The sequence below is a fragment of the Populus nigra genome, chromosome 15, assembly GCF_951802175.1.
Source record: "Populus nigra chromosome 15, ddPopNigr1.1, whole genome shotgun sequence".
Classification (NCBI taxonomy): domain Eukaryota; kingdom Viridiplantae; phylum Streptophyta; class Magnoliopsida; order Malpighiales; family Salicaceae; genus Populus; species Populus nigra.
In genome coordinates this window covers 273,502-292,787 of record NC_084866.1, presented here as the reverse complement: position 1 = coordinate 292,787, position 19,286 = coordinate 273,502, and the positions used below count along the sequence as shown (strand labels likewise).

General features: G+C 32.8%; 2 protein-coding genes across 2 annotated transcripts; both read left to right on the top strand.

Annotated features, from left to right (window-relative positions):
• Nucleotides 1–1,984: 1,984 nt before the first annotated feature.
• LOC133674627 (3-hydroxyisobutyryl-CoA hydrolase 1-like) lies at nt 1,985–6,610 on the top strand. The gene is made up of 14 exons (XM_062095841.1): nt 1,985–2,023; nt 2,293–2,373; nt 2,806–2,874; nt 3,039–3,102; nt 3,185–3,264; nt 3,384–3,467; nt 4,757–4,841; nt 5,161–5,246; nt 5,553–5,674; nt 5,774–5,834; nt 5,933–6,031; nt 6,154–6,255; nt 6,348–6,389; nt 6,473–6,610. Exons 1-14 carry the CDS (start codon nt 1,985–1,987, stop codon nt 6,608–6,610), a joined length of 1,152 nt encoding a protein of 383 aa, XP_061951825.1.
• A 4,255-nt stretch (nt 6,611–10,865) lies between these two features.
• Nucleotides 10,866–14,895, top strand: LOC133673721 (3-hydroxyisobutyryl-CoA hydrolase 1-like). The gene is made up of 14 exons (XM_062094593.1): nt 10,866–11,042; nt 11,305–11,385; nt 11,805–11,873; nt 12,038–12,101; nt 12,185–12,264; nt 12,383–12,466; nt 12,792–12,876; nt 13,157–13,242; nt 13,711–13,832; nt 13,932–13,992; nt 14,078–14,176; nt 14,295–14,396; nt 14,468–14,509; nt 14,589–14,895. The coding sequence occupies exons 1-14, from the start codon at nt 11,004–11,006 to the stop codon at nt 14,724–14,726; spliced, it is 1,152 nt and encodes a 383-aa protein (XP_061950577.1). The 5' UTR covers nt 10,866–11,003; the 3' UTR covers nt 14,727–14,895.
• The last annotated feature ends 4,391 nt before the right edge of the window (nt 14,896–19,286 follow it).

Sequence of the window (19,286 nt, the reverse complement as noted above, 5' to 3'; positions counted from 1 at the left end):
TTTAAGTTTAAAAACTATAAGTGCAAATTAAAAAATTTATGCATATATATAATCAAATAAACTGAGAATTATATGTGTTAATAAATCAATAAAAAGTCATTAATGATTTCTAAAATTAAAACTTGAAAAATTAAGATATTTAATCTTACAAGGCGAGATATTTACCTACTTATTTTTTCTAAATGTTTTTATTACATTACTTTTTTATTCGATTAAATGATAATAGAAATAAACAAACATATTAAATTGATTGAATAAAATAAAAAGAAAAAATATTATGCAAGACTACACATATTAGAAATATTATATGAAAATAAAAAAATTTGATTTTCAAGAATATAGTTCATCTATACAAAAACATTAAAAAAGATTATAGATGAATAAAAAAAAACCTCTTTGAAAAACAAAAAATAACAATCATTCAAAAAAAGCTCTCTAAACAAAATAAAAAAGAGAATGGATATTAATCTAAATATAATTTTAAAAAAAAAACATATAAGAAGAAGAATTATTTGGAAAAAAATAGGAAAAAAAAAAAGAAAAAAAAAAAAACAAGGTGCCGCGGGGCTTATTTTGTTAGGGTGGATGACATGTCATCCACCCCAATTTTTATTTTTTTTAAAAAATCGATGACGCATCTCATGCTGAGGCAAACAATGCATTATCTGATCTTGCCTATATTCTGATCACTATGATGGCTAAAAAATCAAAGTTTAAGTTTTTTTACCTAAAAAACCATTTTCAACCTATTTTGACCTAAAAGACCTATAAAAAACTTTAAGAACCATGATAAACCTATCTATGACCTCAAAAAAACCAAAAATCCGTTCAAAAACCTGAAATCAACCCAAAACCAAAAATCAACCTGAGCTCAAATATGTTTTTTTCAAAAACTTTAAAGGTAAATAAAAAAAACACCTGATATGACTCTGCTTATAAAAAAAAACAATTTGATACAAATATCGTTCATTTTGGTGGCCTAAATCGATGTAAACGCATGTTTCTCTTTCTACTGCTAAAATCCAATGACCTCTCTCTCCTCTTTCAATCAAGGACTAAAAAATAATAAAAATAAACTTTTATATCAAATTAAATTTGAAAAATATGAAGATACCAAAATTATATAATATACGTTATTTTTTAAGTTTAAAGGCTAAAATACATCTTTTTCGATACTCATAACATACCACTTATGTTTGATTATTTTTTTCATTTAGATCCTTCTTCTTTCAATCCTACCCCTGTTTGGTATGTGTAATTTGTTAATGATCCATTCTACATGACATGACATGACACGATAGATGCTACCTAGGTTCAAAATCAATGTTTGGTGGAGAACTTGGTTTAAATTAATATGGCTATTAATTCGCAAGCCAAAAATGGAAAGAAGAGAAATCAATATTGATAAAGCAACCTTTTTCTTTGCCTATGAAAAAATTTGCAGTTCACATGCGTAGGAATCTGTGACTTCAGTCTATCTGCCCTCATAAATGCCTAACCTACTACAATAACGGAGCCCATGCATTGTTAACAATCAAGCTAGCAGTACTTTAAAATGCAGTGGTCATTGTTCACTTCCTACATTCTTGTGGAAGACAGGGTTGGCTGTGAGAAAAGTAGCTATCCTGCTTGAGGACCAGATTTCGTAAACATTGCCGCAGAAGTTGGTTGAGTTTCATTAGGTTTGCTTCTTGCTTGCACTCATCATTCCATTTGCATTGGATTGTTTGCTTTGATTGTGATAGTTGCCCCAAATGCCGACAAACTTAATTAAGACAAGCTGAGTATATATGTGTGACTGTCTGTTTAAATGTTCATGCAAATTGTTCTTAAGAATTCTCGTGGTTGTAGTTGGTTTTTTTAATGAACAAGAGGATTCTGTACTGGGATTGCCTAACTTGATTAATGGTGGTTGCTAGTGTTTGTAAGAAGGCTTGTTTGCTAACTTGTATCTTGGAACCAAGAGAGCAGATTTATATCTCTAATGGCTATCCGTCACTGCTTCGACAAAGATGTTGACCAGGTACTTCCCATTTCTTCTCTTTTGCGCTACACTTCTTGCGATAAACGGAAAATGGCAAATGCATGAAGAAAAATACAAGAAATTGAAGATACCAACAGGCCAAAGTTTCCTTCTTGGTGCTCTTACTCAATACTCTAACTGTTCATTGCATTGCTCTTAATTTATTTTCATGCATATCAACAAAATGGAATGAAAAGCTTTTTCTCCAAGCTTGTCAAGGGCAGCCAAGAAATATTTAATTTCTTCATAGGATTTGTATCCTGATCTAGGTGCTGTTCGAAGGAAATTCATGTGTGAAGAAGGTGATACTGAACAGACCACACAAGTTAAACAGCCTCACCTATCACATGGTATGCTTAAATTGATTTTTCTAATTTATTTACCAATCACACATGTACTTTTGCCCTTCGTTTTCCAGCTTCTTTTCTTCTCATAAAGGATGGCACATTTCAATAAAAGAAATCAGGAAACGGTACTCAGAGACACACAAGTTTCTCTCAAGCATAAAAATAAACAAAGATAACAAAACAGGGTGGTGAAATAAGTAGTGCCAGCAGATAAAAACAAGATTCGAAGCCATGGCATAAAATCTTCAGATATAGCGACACCATCTTTAGCTAAAGCACCAGCTTTTTTCTTATGAAGTATGCTGATTGCTTTCCAAAGCCGTGTGAAATATACATATTTCTTCTTACCTTCAATGTCAACTTTCTTGATCATTAACCTGGTAAATAATAATAAAAAACTTGATCAGTAACTCCTTTTATTAATTTTGTTGGCAGACCTGTCAGATGATCAAGGAGTTGAAAGCTTACGAGGTTGATCCTAAAGTCAAAATTGTGATATTGAAGGTAAAAAAGTTGATTTAGGAATGTGCTGGAATTCTCAACCTCTAATTAAGTTGCACGTGGTTAGACATCAGAACATGATTCTACTCCATATGATTCATTCATTTGTCTCTGCCGATGCCACTATCATCTAGCTCAGACATCACATTGAACTAAATCTCATGCAGGGAAATGGAAAGGCATTTTGTGCTGGTGGTGATGTCTTGGCATCATATACTTGTATGGTTGCAGGTGAAAATCATCTTCTAAGAAGGTTTAAAAGTAATTGGAAAATGTTTGATGCCGTTAATGTTTATCTCCTTGGATGAAACAGGGCATTGGAGCTATGGGACAAATTTTTACAAGAAACAAATCATGTTGGACTACTTAGTTGCAACATATGGAAAGCCTGTGGTATAGAAGTTATATGGCTCTATCATTATGCAAACCAGCAAAGCCAATAATTATCTCACATATTTCTTTACTCTTGTCATCTTCATTTGATTTTGATAAATGCAATTGGATATTTGAAGGTTGCAATTATTGATGGGATCGTGATGGGAGGAGGTGCTGGGCTATCCCTGCAGGGAACTTTCAGGATTGTCACTGAAAACACTGTATGCTTCTGCTTTACATATTGGAAACATAGGGAGTTGATTTGTTTTAGTGATGTTTCTAAATAACTTAGTGATGCAGGTGGAAGCTAATAGGATAGTAATAACTTAGAAAATACAAGAATTTTAATTAGCAAAAATAATTATAGATGTGAATCATAAACTCGTAATTTTATTATCTAAAATTTATATTTATGGTGATTGTCTTCTTAAGAGATTTTCAATATTTAGAAAATTCTACCTTTATTAGAAAACAACTAAAATTGAAAAGATGATAAGAAAATTAAATATAAATCAAAATTAAAACATAAATCTAAATAAATATAGGATAAATAACAAAATTGACTTAAACAGGAGCATCCGAGCTTGAAACCTCATTATAGAAGATACAACAGTTTGATTAGTGACACAATAATTATTTAAATTAAGTAAAATTACTTGTAGAATTACTTAAAAAAATTTAAGTTCGATTTAATAATCAGATTTTTTTTATTATTATTTTAATTAAAATGCTAACTTGTTCTAACTCTGTGAAACTTCTTCTTAACTTATCTCACTAATTTATAAAAGTACATGTAAGGTCAACATCATAGTTTTCCCATATAAATCCTCACTCAAATACTAAAAACTTTCAGTTTGAATAATTTCTACAAGCTCGACTATATCACTTAAATAATTGAACAAAATATTTGATGGTCTTCTCTAGATGGCCAAAGACCTCCTGCAAGGACTTTGTCTTATGCCAGTAACCAAGTCTCATAATATAAATACTTAATTTCCTTAAAACTGAGGAGAAAAGAAACTTAAGGTACTGTAGAACAGTGGAATGATCACAGAAACTTGATGTTCTTTATTTTGAGATTTACTAAAAATCTTGAGGATAATCAGATTAAGAGTTTGAAGGGCAACAAATTATAATTATACTTTCATGATTCAGCGGGAGGTTTTTTTTTATCATTGTTTCGGAGATTAAGTTGTTGTAGGATAATTTATCAACCTCTCAGCTAAATCAGATAACTCAAGGTGATGATGGAGGCAGCCTGGATAGCATAGGATGCATGTATTTGTTGAGGAAGGGCTGTCTTCTTTTCATGAATTAATGTTTCTTCAGTTGTTCAAAGAAAGCTAACTCAAAGAATCTTCATATTTCGTGATGAAAAGATTAATAAAATTCTCGTCTTTCGTATATAAAAAAAAAAAAAAAACGAAACGATATTAGAAGCATCTGCGTGTTCATCTCATTTGTACAGTGCATAAGTAATGGTGCTTGGTTGTTACATGAACTTGCATAGGTGTTCGCTATGCCAGAGACCGCAATAGGACATTTTACTGATGTTGGGTCATCATATTTCCTTTCCAGGCTCCCTGGATTTTTTGGTAACCACCTATTTGTTACTCTATGTACTTTACTAATAGTTTGGAAAGAGTTTCATGCCTTCTTATCTTCCCTCTGAGTGTACTAATAGTTTGGAAAGAGTTTCATGCCTTCTTATCTTCCCTCTGAGTGTACGAACTTCTGAATATTCATGAACTCCGTGTGTTTTTTGAGATGTAAGATGAAAATTGATCCAATGCATCAAGGAAAAAGAAAGATTATTTTTCTTTTTCCTTTATTCGTTAGCAAGTTAATTTATCCTTGAAGATTCTGATTCAGTGCTTTATGTACTTATTCTAATTCATTAAAAATGCTATATAGGTGAATATTTGGGACTTACTGGAGCTAAGATTAGAGGAGCAGAAATGGTTGAATGTGGCCTTGCGACTCATTTTATGCTCGCAAAGGTAATGCCTGTTAGCACAACTATGAAATAGCATGGTCATACCTAGCTCTCGTATGACACGATGGCGTCGTTCGACCATACCTGTTTGTTCAGGGGTATACGGACATGATACCTGATGGATAACTCTTAAATGGTTACACAGAAAAGCAGTTGCCTCACAGAATATTCAGAAATTTCTTGATCTGCATCAGATATCCTCTCTAACATCAGTTTTTTTTGCTGCAGTGATAGTTATTTTATCGTGAATGTTCTCTTATTTACCATCAGAGGATTGCATAATATTTTCTCTTTCTTTTTTTTGTGGTAGGATGTCCGTTTGTTGGAAACTGCACTAGATGAAGTAACTTCTACTGATACGAAAACAATTTCTGAGATCATCAGCAAATTTATGCACAAACCAAATGTTAAACAGCATGGTGCTTTTAGCAGGTAATGTTCAGGTCCCTGAAAATTTTGTGCTGCTTTTATCAATATCTACTAGTGTCTGTTAACATCCATCCTGAATTTGAATACTTACTCATTAAATAGACTGGAGATCATCAACAAATGTTTCTCGAGAACAACAGTTGAAGAAATACTGTCATCACTGGTGAGCATATCACAGAAGCACCTTTTCTCACCTAAACTTAGTGTAGAAAGTCTCGGTTAGGAATGCCATAAGTATGATACCTGCTTGACTTGTTTTAGGAGAGTGAGGCAGAAACTAAATCAGAAAAGTGGATTCTTGATGCAATCAACTGGATGAAGTCAGCCTGTCCAACCAGCCTCAAAATTTCCCTTAGATCGGTATGAATGATTTTAAGGGATTTCTGATCTTTTACTTGAGTTAATATTTTTTTTCAATTACAATTCAAGGAATGCTTCCTTTTTCTTTAAAATCCAGAAATAACTTTTCATGTGTTGATTAGATTAGAGAGGGCCGCAAGCTAGGACTTGAGCAATGCCTCATCCAGGAATGTACTATTGTTTGCCACATTTTGAGAAGAACAGTTAGCAATGATTTTTATGAGGTAATTAATTAGAGGAATGATAAGAACATAACTTCGATAATAAGAACATAATGCGATGACTATTCGTCTCTAATCACAGGGTTTTCTTGCAGGGAATTAGGGCCATCTTACTGGACAAAGACAAGAATCCCAAGGTACATATGGTACTAGCTATGCTTGATATGTTTTCTTAACAATCACATACTGTAATGTAATCCATTTCTCTTGTTTTTAACAGTGGGAGCCTTCAAAGTTAGAGCTAGTGACCGATGAAATGGTGGGCCGATATTTCTCCAGAGTCGATGAAGATGACATGGAACCCCTTCAACTTCCTACCAGATCCAACTTGGGTGAAACCATGAGGCCAAAACTTTGAAACTAGAAAGGCTTTACGGGGTGATCAGGACTATCTTTCTCCATGGTTACATAAGCTGATGATTGAATATAACGTTTCAAGCTGATAATAGAACAGCTCTCTCTTTTCTGATTGGATTAATGACTTGTTCTGTAGCATCAACAGTAATGAACGATGTTTTAATCGAACAATGCACTCTTGATTTCCGTTGGAGAACATTCTGTTTTTCATGCCTCCCCCCCAGTTTCGACACTTTATATTGTTGCCATGATCTTTCCTGTCTAAGCACCAAAACTTTGGACCAAAATATCACCAAGTAATATACCCTTAGAGAGGGTGAGGGCCATCTCTAGAATTTTAGAGCTCGATGGGAACATCGCACATTTAAGAAAAAGGGAAAATGTGATGGTCTCACATCTATAATTTTGAAAATATTAGGTTAATTGACACACATTATATTTTTACATGGTATTACTAAAAATTCTTTCTTAAAAACTTGACTAAGAAAATTATAATTTTTTTAAAAAAAACTTGTTTCTTTCTTATCGCAACATCAAGCATACACATGTACAGAAGAAGTTATGCGCCAAACCTCTTCTCCTGACTTGTAACGCTAGAACAAGACATATTAAATGCTAATTAATTCGTCAAGGTTGTTGGTGGATGGCTTGATTCAAATGATACGGTAATCCATTGATAACCAGAAATTGAAAGAAGGGAAATCAATTAATATAAACACTGCACCAATCTTTTTCCTTGCCTTAATTTGCGAATTGTCGGTGGATATTGTGGGCACCAATATTGGTTACTACTCGATAGACCCGTATGTTTAAGCACAAATTAGATAATTAGTATACAAAATAAAAGGAAATACAAATTAACATAGCAGCAAAAAGATTTGATGAAATAAGATATTTTTGAATGTCATGCTATGAACTTTGACATTTAATTAAATGTCACTTTTATTAATTGTGACATTAATTAAATATTGTGGTTGATAACCACGATAAAATTTTAATTGATATCGTGACTCAAAAACACAATATCAATTAAATTTAGGATAAATTGACCGATCGGTTTATAATTATCAGTTAAATTGACTAACCGATTGACACTAAAAAATAGAGGAAAACCACTTTGTAAATAATAACTTTTTAAGATTTTATTTGGAATTTACTTTTTTAATCTACAAGTTGGATAGAGATGTATATTTTGATTCATAAAACATATTTAAAAGAAAAAATTCATAAAATTATATTTTTTAATAGCGACATGTATTAAATATCGTGTTTAAAAATAGTAGCTTTTAGTAAATATCGTGTTTAAAAGTGGGATAGGATGAAAATGTATTATTTCATCAATTTTTTCTTTAATTGTGTTATTTGCAAAAACTTTCAAATTACTACTGTGCTATTATTTTTTTAAAAAAAGAAAACCATACTCAAGGCAGATTCAGAACTACTTTATCAGTGGTAGGCAATTCTTTGTACTACGTTGGCAATATGACAATAATTATATGTGCATGGCTGCACAAAGAAATGGCCCGTCTGTTGTTTTCTGGTGGGTGCCAGTGTTTATGAATTATAGAAAGGCTCGTTTGCCGACCTGTGTTCATATGGAACAGAGAGAGTAGATCATTTGTATCTCAAAATTTAATGGTTATGGCCGGCCCCCGTTGCTTCGAGAAAGATGTTAATCAGGTACGTGCACTCTCCATTCTCTGTTCCCTGCTGCAAAATTCACTCGCAATTTGAAATGCGTGATGACAGCCAAGTAAAGATTTGCATCCTCTAGCTAGGTGATATTGAACAGACCACAGAAATTAAACAGCCTCAGCGATCACATGATGTGTATTTATAAATGAACTTTTTAGAACTCTTTTCTTTCTTTAATTTCTGGCTAGCTTCTTGACTAGGTTTTGCTTAAGAAAATACCCTTCTGATTTTTTTATTGGAAATATTGAGAAAGATACACAGTATATATACAAAACTAATTAAGTTAATTTAGAAAACTAATTAAATACAAAAATAGAAACCAAAGGAAATTAACTTTAAATATCTAAACAAGAAATCAGAAAATCCTAGCACTCTCTTTCAAGTTGGTGCATAAATGTCATTCTGCTGCATAAATGTCATTCATGCCCAACCTATTTAAAAACACTCAACTTGAAACTGTTTTGGTGGAATGCTAGATTATCGAATTTGATCCATAATTTTCTATCCAACTTCTCCTTAATGAAGAACTTGTGTATCTCTAGTGTTACGACGTGATAAGTTTTTACTCACTCAAATACTAAGTCAAGAACATGATTGGTTTGATAGATTAGTAATGAGATATTCTAGCTCAAGCAAAGAATTTCTTGGAGAAGTATTTCTTGGAGTCATATCTTCAGCTTCTAGGCGTTCATCGCTATTTCGACCCAAAATTATACCTCTTAAATCTAATTCACATCTTGTTTTATTGTTTGGTGCAGTTTGTGAATACTATCTACTGGAATCCAAATTTATTCAAGGAAAGTCATATTCTAGAGTTTGCACTTCCATTTGATACTCCCCCTTAAATATGAAAGCTTGGAATTTGGACTGCCAGACACACACAAAGTCAATGAGAGCTTAGAATGGATTGTTATGCCTAATAATTTTTTATTATATAATTTATATAGTTTTTATGCCTAATATACAACCTTATAAAAATAAGAGGCATAACTTACTATTTATAGAAAAATATGAAAAACCCTATAAATTAGTAAAATATTAATTAATTTGCCCCCTGAATAATATCCATATATTAATTCAGAATAATTTTAAAAATTAACTCGACCAAGTCCTTACTTGATTTTTCTAGGTCTAAAAAAATAGTACATGTATTAATTATATTCTAGTTCTTAATTTCTAAAATATATTTTAATCAAGTCATACTTAATTAAATCATCATAGTTTAATTTTTAACTAATGATTCTTAATGTGTATGACTCATTAAGCTCCTAATATGTTGGCCAACTATAAATTATAATTCTAATTAAATAGAATTAAATAAATTAATTTATTATCAATTCAACAATTGATTAATTTATAGTTGAATATAAAGTACATCATCTAGCAACGTGTCATGATTCTCAAATATTAAAAAAATCATTAGTAGTTTGACATAACCTTTCAGTGACCGGTTTCTCAATGTAATAAATATCCTTTCATCAATAATATTCTGATTTAACATTAAAGCATGGAGTATGTCTGCCATATTAAATCATATTTGTTCTCTACATAATAGTCATTGATCATTTGAATAAAATTTAAAACTTCTTTTAAATCGCATTTCATCTTGACCAATGATTTTTTAGTCAATATCATTTGAGAATAGATGAAATATTTTTTCTAATTCATCTAAGATGATAAATCTTCTTTTTGTCACTCAAGTATCTTCATATAGTTCATTTTATACTTAATGTCTGCCCTTTCGTTACCTCGATTAAGATAATATGTAACAGGATCAGAGCATAACATTCCCTATATAAGATAACTTAGTGATCTCAAGTCTAAAAATAATTTGCACAACCGTCATGTGAGCCTTTTCATAGACATATGTGATCTCTCGATATGAAATTCTCATACAGATCAGTTTAGTGTGCATGTTTTATGACAAACACCTACATATTGATTCTATGTATCGATTGGGAACATTTTATTAACAATGTTTTAATGCAATAAAAATCTCATAATTATAACAATTTTATAAAAAAAATTCAAAGTTTTTTTTGTCCTATGAACTTTATCTTTACTTTAGATTTACTAATATAATATTATATGAATATTAAAAATAAATTAAAAAATATATATTTATATTAATATAATAATGTCATGTTTAACCAATGGTATGGTATATTAAACTAACATTAAGTCCATCTGCCCCTGTAAATACTCAACCAACTACAATAAAGAAGCTCATGCATGTGCTGCTAACCAAGCTAGCAGTATTTTAAAATGCAGTGGTCATTGATCACTTCCTGCATTCTTGTGGAAGACGGCTGGCTGTGAGAAAAGTGGCTATCCTGCTCGAGTACCAGATTTCATAAACATTGTCATAGAAGTTGGTTGAGTTTCATTAGGTTTGCTTCTTGCTTGCACTCATCATTCCTTTTGCGTTGGATTGTTTACTTTGATTGTGATGGTTGCCACTTGCCCCAAATGCCTCCAACTTGATTAAGACAAGCTGAGTATATATATGTGTCTGTCTGTTTAAGTTTTCATGCAAATTGCTCTTAAGAATTCTCGTGGTTGTAGTTGGTTTTTTTCAATGAACTAGCAAATTCTGTACTGGGATTGCCTAACTTGATTAATGGTGGTTGCTAGTGTTCATAAGAAGGCTTGTTTGCTAACTTGTATCTTGGAACCAAGAGAGCGGATTTATATCTCTAATGGCTATCCGTCACTGCTTCGACAAAGATGTTGACCAGGTACTTCCCATTTTCTTCTCTTTTGCGCTACATTTCTTGCGATAAATGGAAAATGGCAAATGCATGAAGAAAAATACAAGAAATTGAAGATACCAAGAGGCCAAAGTTTCCTTCTTGGTGCTCTTGCTCACTGTTCATCGCAATGCTCTTAATTTATGTTCATGCATATCAACAAAATGGAATGAAAAGCTTTTTCTCTAAGCTTGTACAAGGGCAGCCAAGAAATATTTAATTTCTTCATAGGATTTGTATCCTGATCTAGGTGCTGTTCGAAGGAAATTCATGTGTGAAGAAGGTGATACTGAACAGACCACACAAGTTAAACAGCCTCACCTATCAAATGGTATGCTTAAATTGATTTTTCTAATTTATTTACGAATCACACTTGTACTTTTGCCCTTCGTTTTCTAGCTTCTTTTCTTCTCATAAAGGATGGCACATTTCACTAAAAGAAATCAGGAAACGGTACTCATCAGAAACACACAAGTTTCTCTCAAGCATAAAAATAAACAAAGATGACAAAACAGGGTGGTGAAATAAGTAGTGCCAGGAGATAAAAACAAGATTCAAAGCCATGGCATAAAATCATCTGATCTAGAGGCACCAGCTTTAGCTAAAGCATCAGCAATTAACGTTGAATGCTTTTCGAAGCCGAGTGAAATATAATTATTTCTTTTTACTTTCAATGCAACTTTCTTTATCAATAAGCTGCTAAATGATAAAAACTAGACCATTAACTCCTTTTATTAATTTTGTTGGCAGACCTGTCAGATGATCAAGGAGTTGAAAGCTTACGAGGTTGATCCTAAAGTCAAAATGGTGATATTGAAGGTAAAAAAGCTGATTTAGTAATGTGCTGGAATTCCCAACCTCTAATTAAGTTGCACGTGGTTAGACATCAGAACATGATTCTACTCCATATGATTCATTCAGTTGTCTCTGCCGATGCCATTATCATCTAGCTCATACATCACATTCAACTAAATCTCATGCAGGGGAATGGAAAGGCATTTTGTGCTGGTGGTGATGTCTTGGCATCATATACTTGTATGGTTGCAGGTGAAAATCATCTTCTACGAAGGTTTAAAAGTAATTGGAAAATGTTTGATGCCGTTAATGTTTTATCTCCTTGGATGAAGCAGGGCACTGGAGCTATGGAATAAATTTTTACAAGAAACAAATCATGTTGGACTACTTAGTTGCAACATATGGAAAGCCTGTGGTATAAAAGTTATATGGCTCTATCATTATGCAAACTAGCAAAGGCAATAATATCTCATATATTTCTTCACTCTTGTCATCTTCATTTGATTTTGATAAATGCAATTGGATATTTGAAGGTTGCAATTATTGATGGGATCGTGATGGGAGGTGGTGCTGGGCTCTCCCTGCAGGGAACTTTCAGGATTGTCACTGAAAATACTGTATGCTTCTGCTTTACATACTTCTTCATTTTATTCCTTTGGCAACATAGAAAACTGATTTCTCTTAGTGATATTTCTGAAAGAGAAAAGAGCAGTATTGGTTGGGGAACCTTTATTTATGCAACATGGTTTTTGCATTTTGCCTCAGAAGGACTGTCTTCTTTTCATGAATTAATGTTTCTTCAATTCGAAGAAAGCTAACTCTTGGAATCTTCATATTTTGTGATGAAAATAAAAAACAAATGATATTATAAGCATCTGCGTGTTCATCTCATTTGTACAGTGGATAAGTAATGGTGCTTGATTGTTACATCAACTTGCATAGGTGTTCGCCATGCCAGAGACAGCAATAGGACATTTTACTGATGTTGGGTCATCATATTTCCTTTCCAGGCTCCCTGGATTTTTTGGTAACTAGCTACTCAGTGCTCTATCTACTTTAATAAATGTCTGGTACGATTTTATGATTTATCATCTTCCTTCTGAGTGTACACCCTCGTGAATATTCATGAACTCTGTTTGTTTTTTGAAATGTAAGCACACTGCAGTGTTAAGAAATTGATTCAATGCATCATGGAAGATGAAAATTCCTATTCTGATTCTTTTATTCATTAGCAATTTAATTTAGTCTTGAAGATTCTGATTCAGTTCTGTTTTTACTCATTCTAACTCATCAAAAATATTATATAGGTGAATATTTGGGACTTACTGGAACTAAGATTAGAGGAGCAGAAATGGTTGAGTGTGGCCTTGCAAATCATTTCATGCTCTCAAAGGTAATGTCTCTTAGAATTGTGCTCGGTTTAATTTACGATTAAAAGGTTACACAGAAAAGCAATTGAAAGTTGGATATAATTGAGACAACTAGTTGCCTCACAGAATTTATAAATTTCTTTATCTGCACCCGGAATCTGCTGCAGGAGCTTTTCCTTGTTTATTTCATTATTAAGCAGTTTAGAAATTTATTTTTTCTTCGATCATTTTAGGAACTAACAAAAATATGGTGCTCTTGATTTTTTTAGAGTTTTGACCTATAACAAACTCCATAATGCTTGAGGATTTTAACTTATAACAAACTCCGTTATCCTTCACAATCCCCAATCCTCTTGACAAGGGAACCAAGATTCATTTTAATGACACCAACCAGTTTCTTGCTGCAGTGATAGTTATTTTGTCGTATATGTTCTCTTATTTACCATCAGAGGATTGCATAATTTTTTTTGTCTTTCATTTTTTTGTCGTAGGATGTCCGTTTGTTGGAAACTGCACTAGATGAAGTAACTTCTTCTGATACGAAAACAATTTCTGAGATCATCGGCAAATTTATGCACAAACCAAATGTTAAACAGCATGGTGCTTTTAGCAGGTAATATTCAGGTCCCTGAAAATTTTGTGCTGCATGTATCAATATCTTCTAGTGTCTGTTAACATCCAACCTGAATTTGAATATCCAATCATTAAATAGATTGGAGATCATCAACAAATGTTTCTCAAGAACAACAGTTGAAGAAATACTATCATCACTGGTAAGCAGCTTTTCTCACCTAAAGTTAGTGTAGAAATCCTCAATTAGGAATGCCATCAATATGATACCTGCTTGACTTGTTTTAGGAGAGTGAGGCAGAAACTAGAGCAGAAAAGTGGATTCTTGAGGCAATCAACTGGATGAAATCAGCCTGTCCAACAAGCCTCAAAATTTCCCTTAGATCGGTATGAATGATTTTAAGTGATTTCCTATCTTTTACCTAAATATTTTGTTTCAATTACATTTCAAAGAATGCTCCCCTTTTCTTCAATTCCCATAAATAACTTTTCGGGTGTCGATTAGATTAGAGAGGGCCGCACGCAAGGACTTGAGCATTGCCTCATCCAGGAATTTACTGTTGGTTCCCACATTGCGAGAAGAACAGTTAGCGATGATTTTTATGAGGTAATTATAGGAATGATAAGAGCTTAATTTCAATGATAAGAACATAATGCAATGACTATGCGTCTCTGCAGGGAACGAGGGCCATGTTATTGGACAAAGACAGAAATCCCAAGGTGCATATGTTACTGTGCTTGATATGTTTTCTTATCAATCACATAATGGAATGTAATTTTCTTTTCTTGTTTTTAACAGTGGGATCCTTCAAAGTTAGAGCTAGTGACTGATGAAATAGTGGACCGATATTTCTCCAGAGTTGATGAAGATTACATGGAATCCCTTCAACTTCCTACCAGATCCAACTTCGTTGGTACCATGAGGCCAAAACTTTGAAACTGGAAAAGCTTTAGGGGGTGATCAGGAGTTCAGGACTATCTTTCTCCATGATTACAGAAGCAGACAGTTGTATAATTAATGGACGATGTCTTAATTAAACAGTGCACTCTTTTCCATTGGAGAAAATTCTATTTTTCATGCCTCCACCCCTAATTTTTACACGTTATATTGTTGCCTTGAGTATGATCTTCCTGTCTAAGCACCAAAATTTGAACAGCCAAAACTTTGGACCAAAATATCATGGCGTTAGACAAAATAATACATGAGTGTGACACCCTCTCTCTGCTTTGTTTGAAGCTCGATCGTGATTGCTCTCGAGTGGTAGGAGTTATTTTTTTAAAATATTTTTTTTATTTAGTATTTAAAAATTTATTAAAATAATATTTATTTTATTTTTAAAAAATTATTTTTGATGTTAATATAATAATCTAAAAATATAAAAAATTAATTAAAGATAAAAATAATTTTAAAATTCAGGAAAAGACCATTTGGAACTGAATATCATTTATTTAAAAGGAATAGAATGTCTCGTATCCCATATTTAAAGACTACGAGGAGATTAAATAAGATAAGAAAAAATTATTAATTGACCTATATGTTACAAGAAATATATTTTTTGAATTATAAGGGTAAGAGACCCAACTTAGAATCTGATTATTTAAAAAAAAATATTTTTAATATTAATATATCAAACAATGCAAAACTGCTGCCAAACACCCTCCGAACCTCTCCTTTGTGCTTGGAACATTACAAGATGACACGTTAAATGCTAATTAACTCGTCAAGGTTCAAAATCAAGGTTGTCGGTGGATCACTTGATTCAAATATGGTAATCCATGGACATCCAGAAATTGAAAGAAGGGAAAGTAATTAATATAAACACTACACCAGCCTTTTTCTTCGCCTTAATTGGCAAATTGTCGGAGGATATTACATTACTTATTTATGCTGGCTGCACACAAAAATTGACCAGGCTGTTGTTTTCTGGTAGTTGCTAGTGTTTATGAATTATAGAAAGGCTCGTTTGCCAACCCGTGTCCATGGAACAGAGAGAGTAGATCATTTGTATCTCAAAATGGCTATGGCCCCCCATTGCTTTCGAGAAAGACGTTAATCAGGTACGTGCACTCTCCATTCTCTGTTCCCTGCTGCACAATTCACTCGCAATTTGAAATGCGTAATGACAGCCAAGTAAAAATTTGCAGAAGAAAGCAATGTTTAACTAATTTCTTAATGTAACCATTTGCATCCTCTAGGTGCTATCTGAAGGAAATTAATTCATGTGTGAAGAAGGTGATATTGAACAGACCACAGAAACTAAACAGCCTCGGCCATCACATGGTTTATATGTGCTTCTTACAACTCTCTTCTTTCTTTAATTTCGAGCTAGCTTCTTGACTGGGTTTTGCTGTGCTGCCAGCATGAATTGGTAGAGCTCAAGATCTCATACTCGATAATAAAAGAAGAGATATATTTACGTGGGCTAATGCGAGCGCTACAAAACACACCTGGCACGAGTCTTGGTGATGGACTCCTATATTTCGTTCTGGGCATACAAGCTATGTGTGCCTGAGTGTGTGTGTGTGTGACCTTGCAAGCAAGGGACAAATAAATGGACTCAAGCTAGACTTTGACAATTAGGCAAAGCATTAAAGTCGTTAGGGCGTGCTGAGAAGACATATAGACGAGGTAAAAGAGACATCAGGGTGGGTGGATGATCTTGCAGTGGTTGGGAAGATACGGCATTTAATTTATTTGACAGAAGACAAAGGGACACTCTACTTGTAGCTTGGTTGGGTAGATACGGCATTTAATTTGTTTGACATTCGACATGATATGCTGGAGACAAAAGGACACTTCATTTCTTACACCTTTTACTTTCAATATATCAATTAATATAACCTATAAAGCATAGTTCTTGATCTATAAATCTTTATGATATGCTATTGAACTTTCGGCTTTGGATAGAAAATTTAGGAGTCCACGCGCGGTCCCAGTTTTGTTATGATACGGAAATAAAAGAAGTTATACTTGCAAGTTGCAACCTCAAAAACTTGAACAGTGAAGCAGGTTTTATTTTTAATTTTCTCCTTTTTTTTTGTTGATTTTTTTTCTCAAATACATCTTCAGTTTCTTTCACGATATTTAGATTGCTTTTAAGTCGGTGCAAGTACTAGGTTATGTGAAGGTAAATCCAACGTGTTTGATTATAAATTTTGGTTAGGTAAAAAATTAAGTTGAGTGTTTTTTTTTTCAATTTTATTTTAAAATTTTTTTTATTAGTTATTCGGGTTATTTTTAAGCCAATTAAATGAACTACCTCACGTCAAGAAAAAATCTCACATGCTTAATTTTAAACCTGTATTAGATAAGAAATGAGATCAAAAAAGTTTTTTTTTCATTTTTTTTTCATTTTATTTTTATTTTTTTTTATCGGTCAACCAATTTATCTTTAGACCAACAAACAAGGTTGATTGGATTACATCGCGACAATTCTCACACGATTTAATTTAAGACTTGGGTTAGATAAGAAGTCAAGAGATTTCAAAGTTAATCCGTTTAACTAATTTTAATAAAAATATCAAATAGTTATATGCTATCTAAATATTTTTTTGTTAAATCTAAAATAAATAAAAAAATAATCAGATAATGCAAACATGTAAACAAGTAATTTGGAGAGAAAATCACTCTATATTATCACAATCTTCTTATTAATTAAGGAAAGTAATTCTTTCAGTTAAAATAAAACTGGGAAAATGTTTTTTTTCCTATGTTATTAAAAGCACACAACTCCCCAAAAAAAAAAAAGAGAAGGCAGAGAGAAAACCTTACATGCCTACGCCAACAGACGACCCCGGTCGTTTAACATTGAAGAGTTCTTGAACGGTGGAAAATTGGTTTGATTCGAAAAAATCAAAACAGCTGCTGATTATTGGTTTTTGAATACGTAAGAGAACCTTGTAACATTTCTAATGAATTTTGAATAAGAACTTGTAAGTAAGTCAATTAAACTCCATATTTCTGCTATTATCTCTATCTTCTTCTAGGTATGCTTTGGAGGTATTCAGAATGGTATTATCAATTAATAATTAATTTATTTTGTTGACAGATCTCTCAAATGACCAAGGAGTTGAATGCCTACGAGGTTGATCCTAAAGTCAAAGTTGTGATATTGTAGGTAAGAACTGACTGGAAGATTTGCTAGAGTTTTAATCATATATTAGAACAGGTGATTGGACATTAAAAAATGGTTCAACTCTGAGTGAGTCGTTCATCTGTCATTGCCAATGCCATTATTATCCAACTAATATGAGCATTATCTTCAACTCCGTCTTGCAGGGTAATGGAAAGGCTGAAAAAATGGGATGATTAATTAGCGACTAAAATCATTTGTTGCATATAAAACTAAAATCTGTTGCCGGCAAAAAAATCATATATACACATTTCATTGTTAAAACAGCAACTGATTTGTTCCGATGCTAAAATCCAATGCTAATAGCACTGTTTTTTATAGTGTGTAGGAGGTGATGCTATGACGACATATATTATAGTTGCAGGTGAAAATTATCTTCATGGAAGTTTTGAAGTGAAGGGAGAATTAATGTTTGATCATTTATTAAAATTTATGATCTTCTTGGATGAAGCAGGGCATTGGAGTCATGCTGCAAATTCTTACAAGAAACAACTCATGCTGGACTATGTAGTTGCCGCAAATGGAAAGCCTGCGGCTTGTAAACAAGTTATTTGGCACCATCAATATCATAGGAATATAAATTCTTCACTCTTGTTAATTTTTTAATCTATGCAATTGGGCCTTGAAGCTTGCACTTATTGATGGAATCGTGATGGGAGTTGGTGCTGGGCTATCCATGCATGGAAGGCTCAGATTGCCACTAAAACCACTGTATGCTTCTGCTACAAATCTTGATTCCTTAACTAGTTTCATATGTGAATCAACTCTTTTGATACATGAATTTGCATATGTGTGTATATATATATAGGTGTTTGCTATTCCAGAAACAGCAATAGGACCTTTTGTTGATGATGGGGCATCATATATTTTCTTTCAGGGTACGTTCCCTGGGAATTTTTGTTACTTGGGAGTCGAATTTGATAGTAGCGAGCAAATTCAATTTAATATATCACTGGATCATATCATAGCATCTCAATTGAAAACCCAATGAGTTATTATTTTATTTTTTTGTGCTGCTTCATCATGGTTCCTAGTACCTTTGTATAGGCCACTCCAATTTAATCCCAACACCTAAAATTCTCACCCCAAGACGAAGAGGATGCTCTTGTATCACTTCGAACTTTTACAATTTATATATTTTGATCTTATATATACCTTCGGAGGTTTGCATGGTTGAAATCTTTTTCTCTTGTCATGGGATCTCCATTTAGTGGCAAGTTTACTAGAGAGAATAACTTCTTTGGATACCAGCACAATTTCTAAGATTATCAGCAAGTTTTTGCACAAACCAAATGTGCAAGAGGATGGTGTCTATAGCAGGTAATTAATCATCAGGATTTTTGAAAAAATTACCGAGCTTGTCC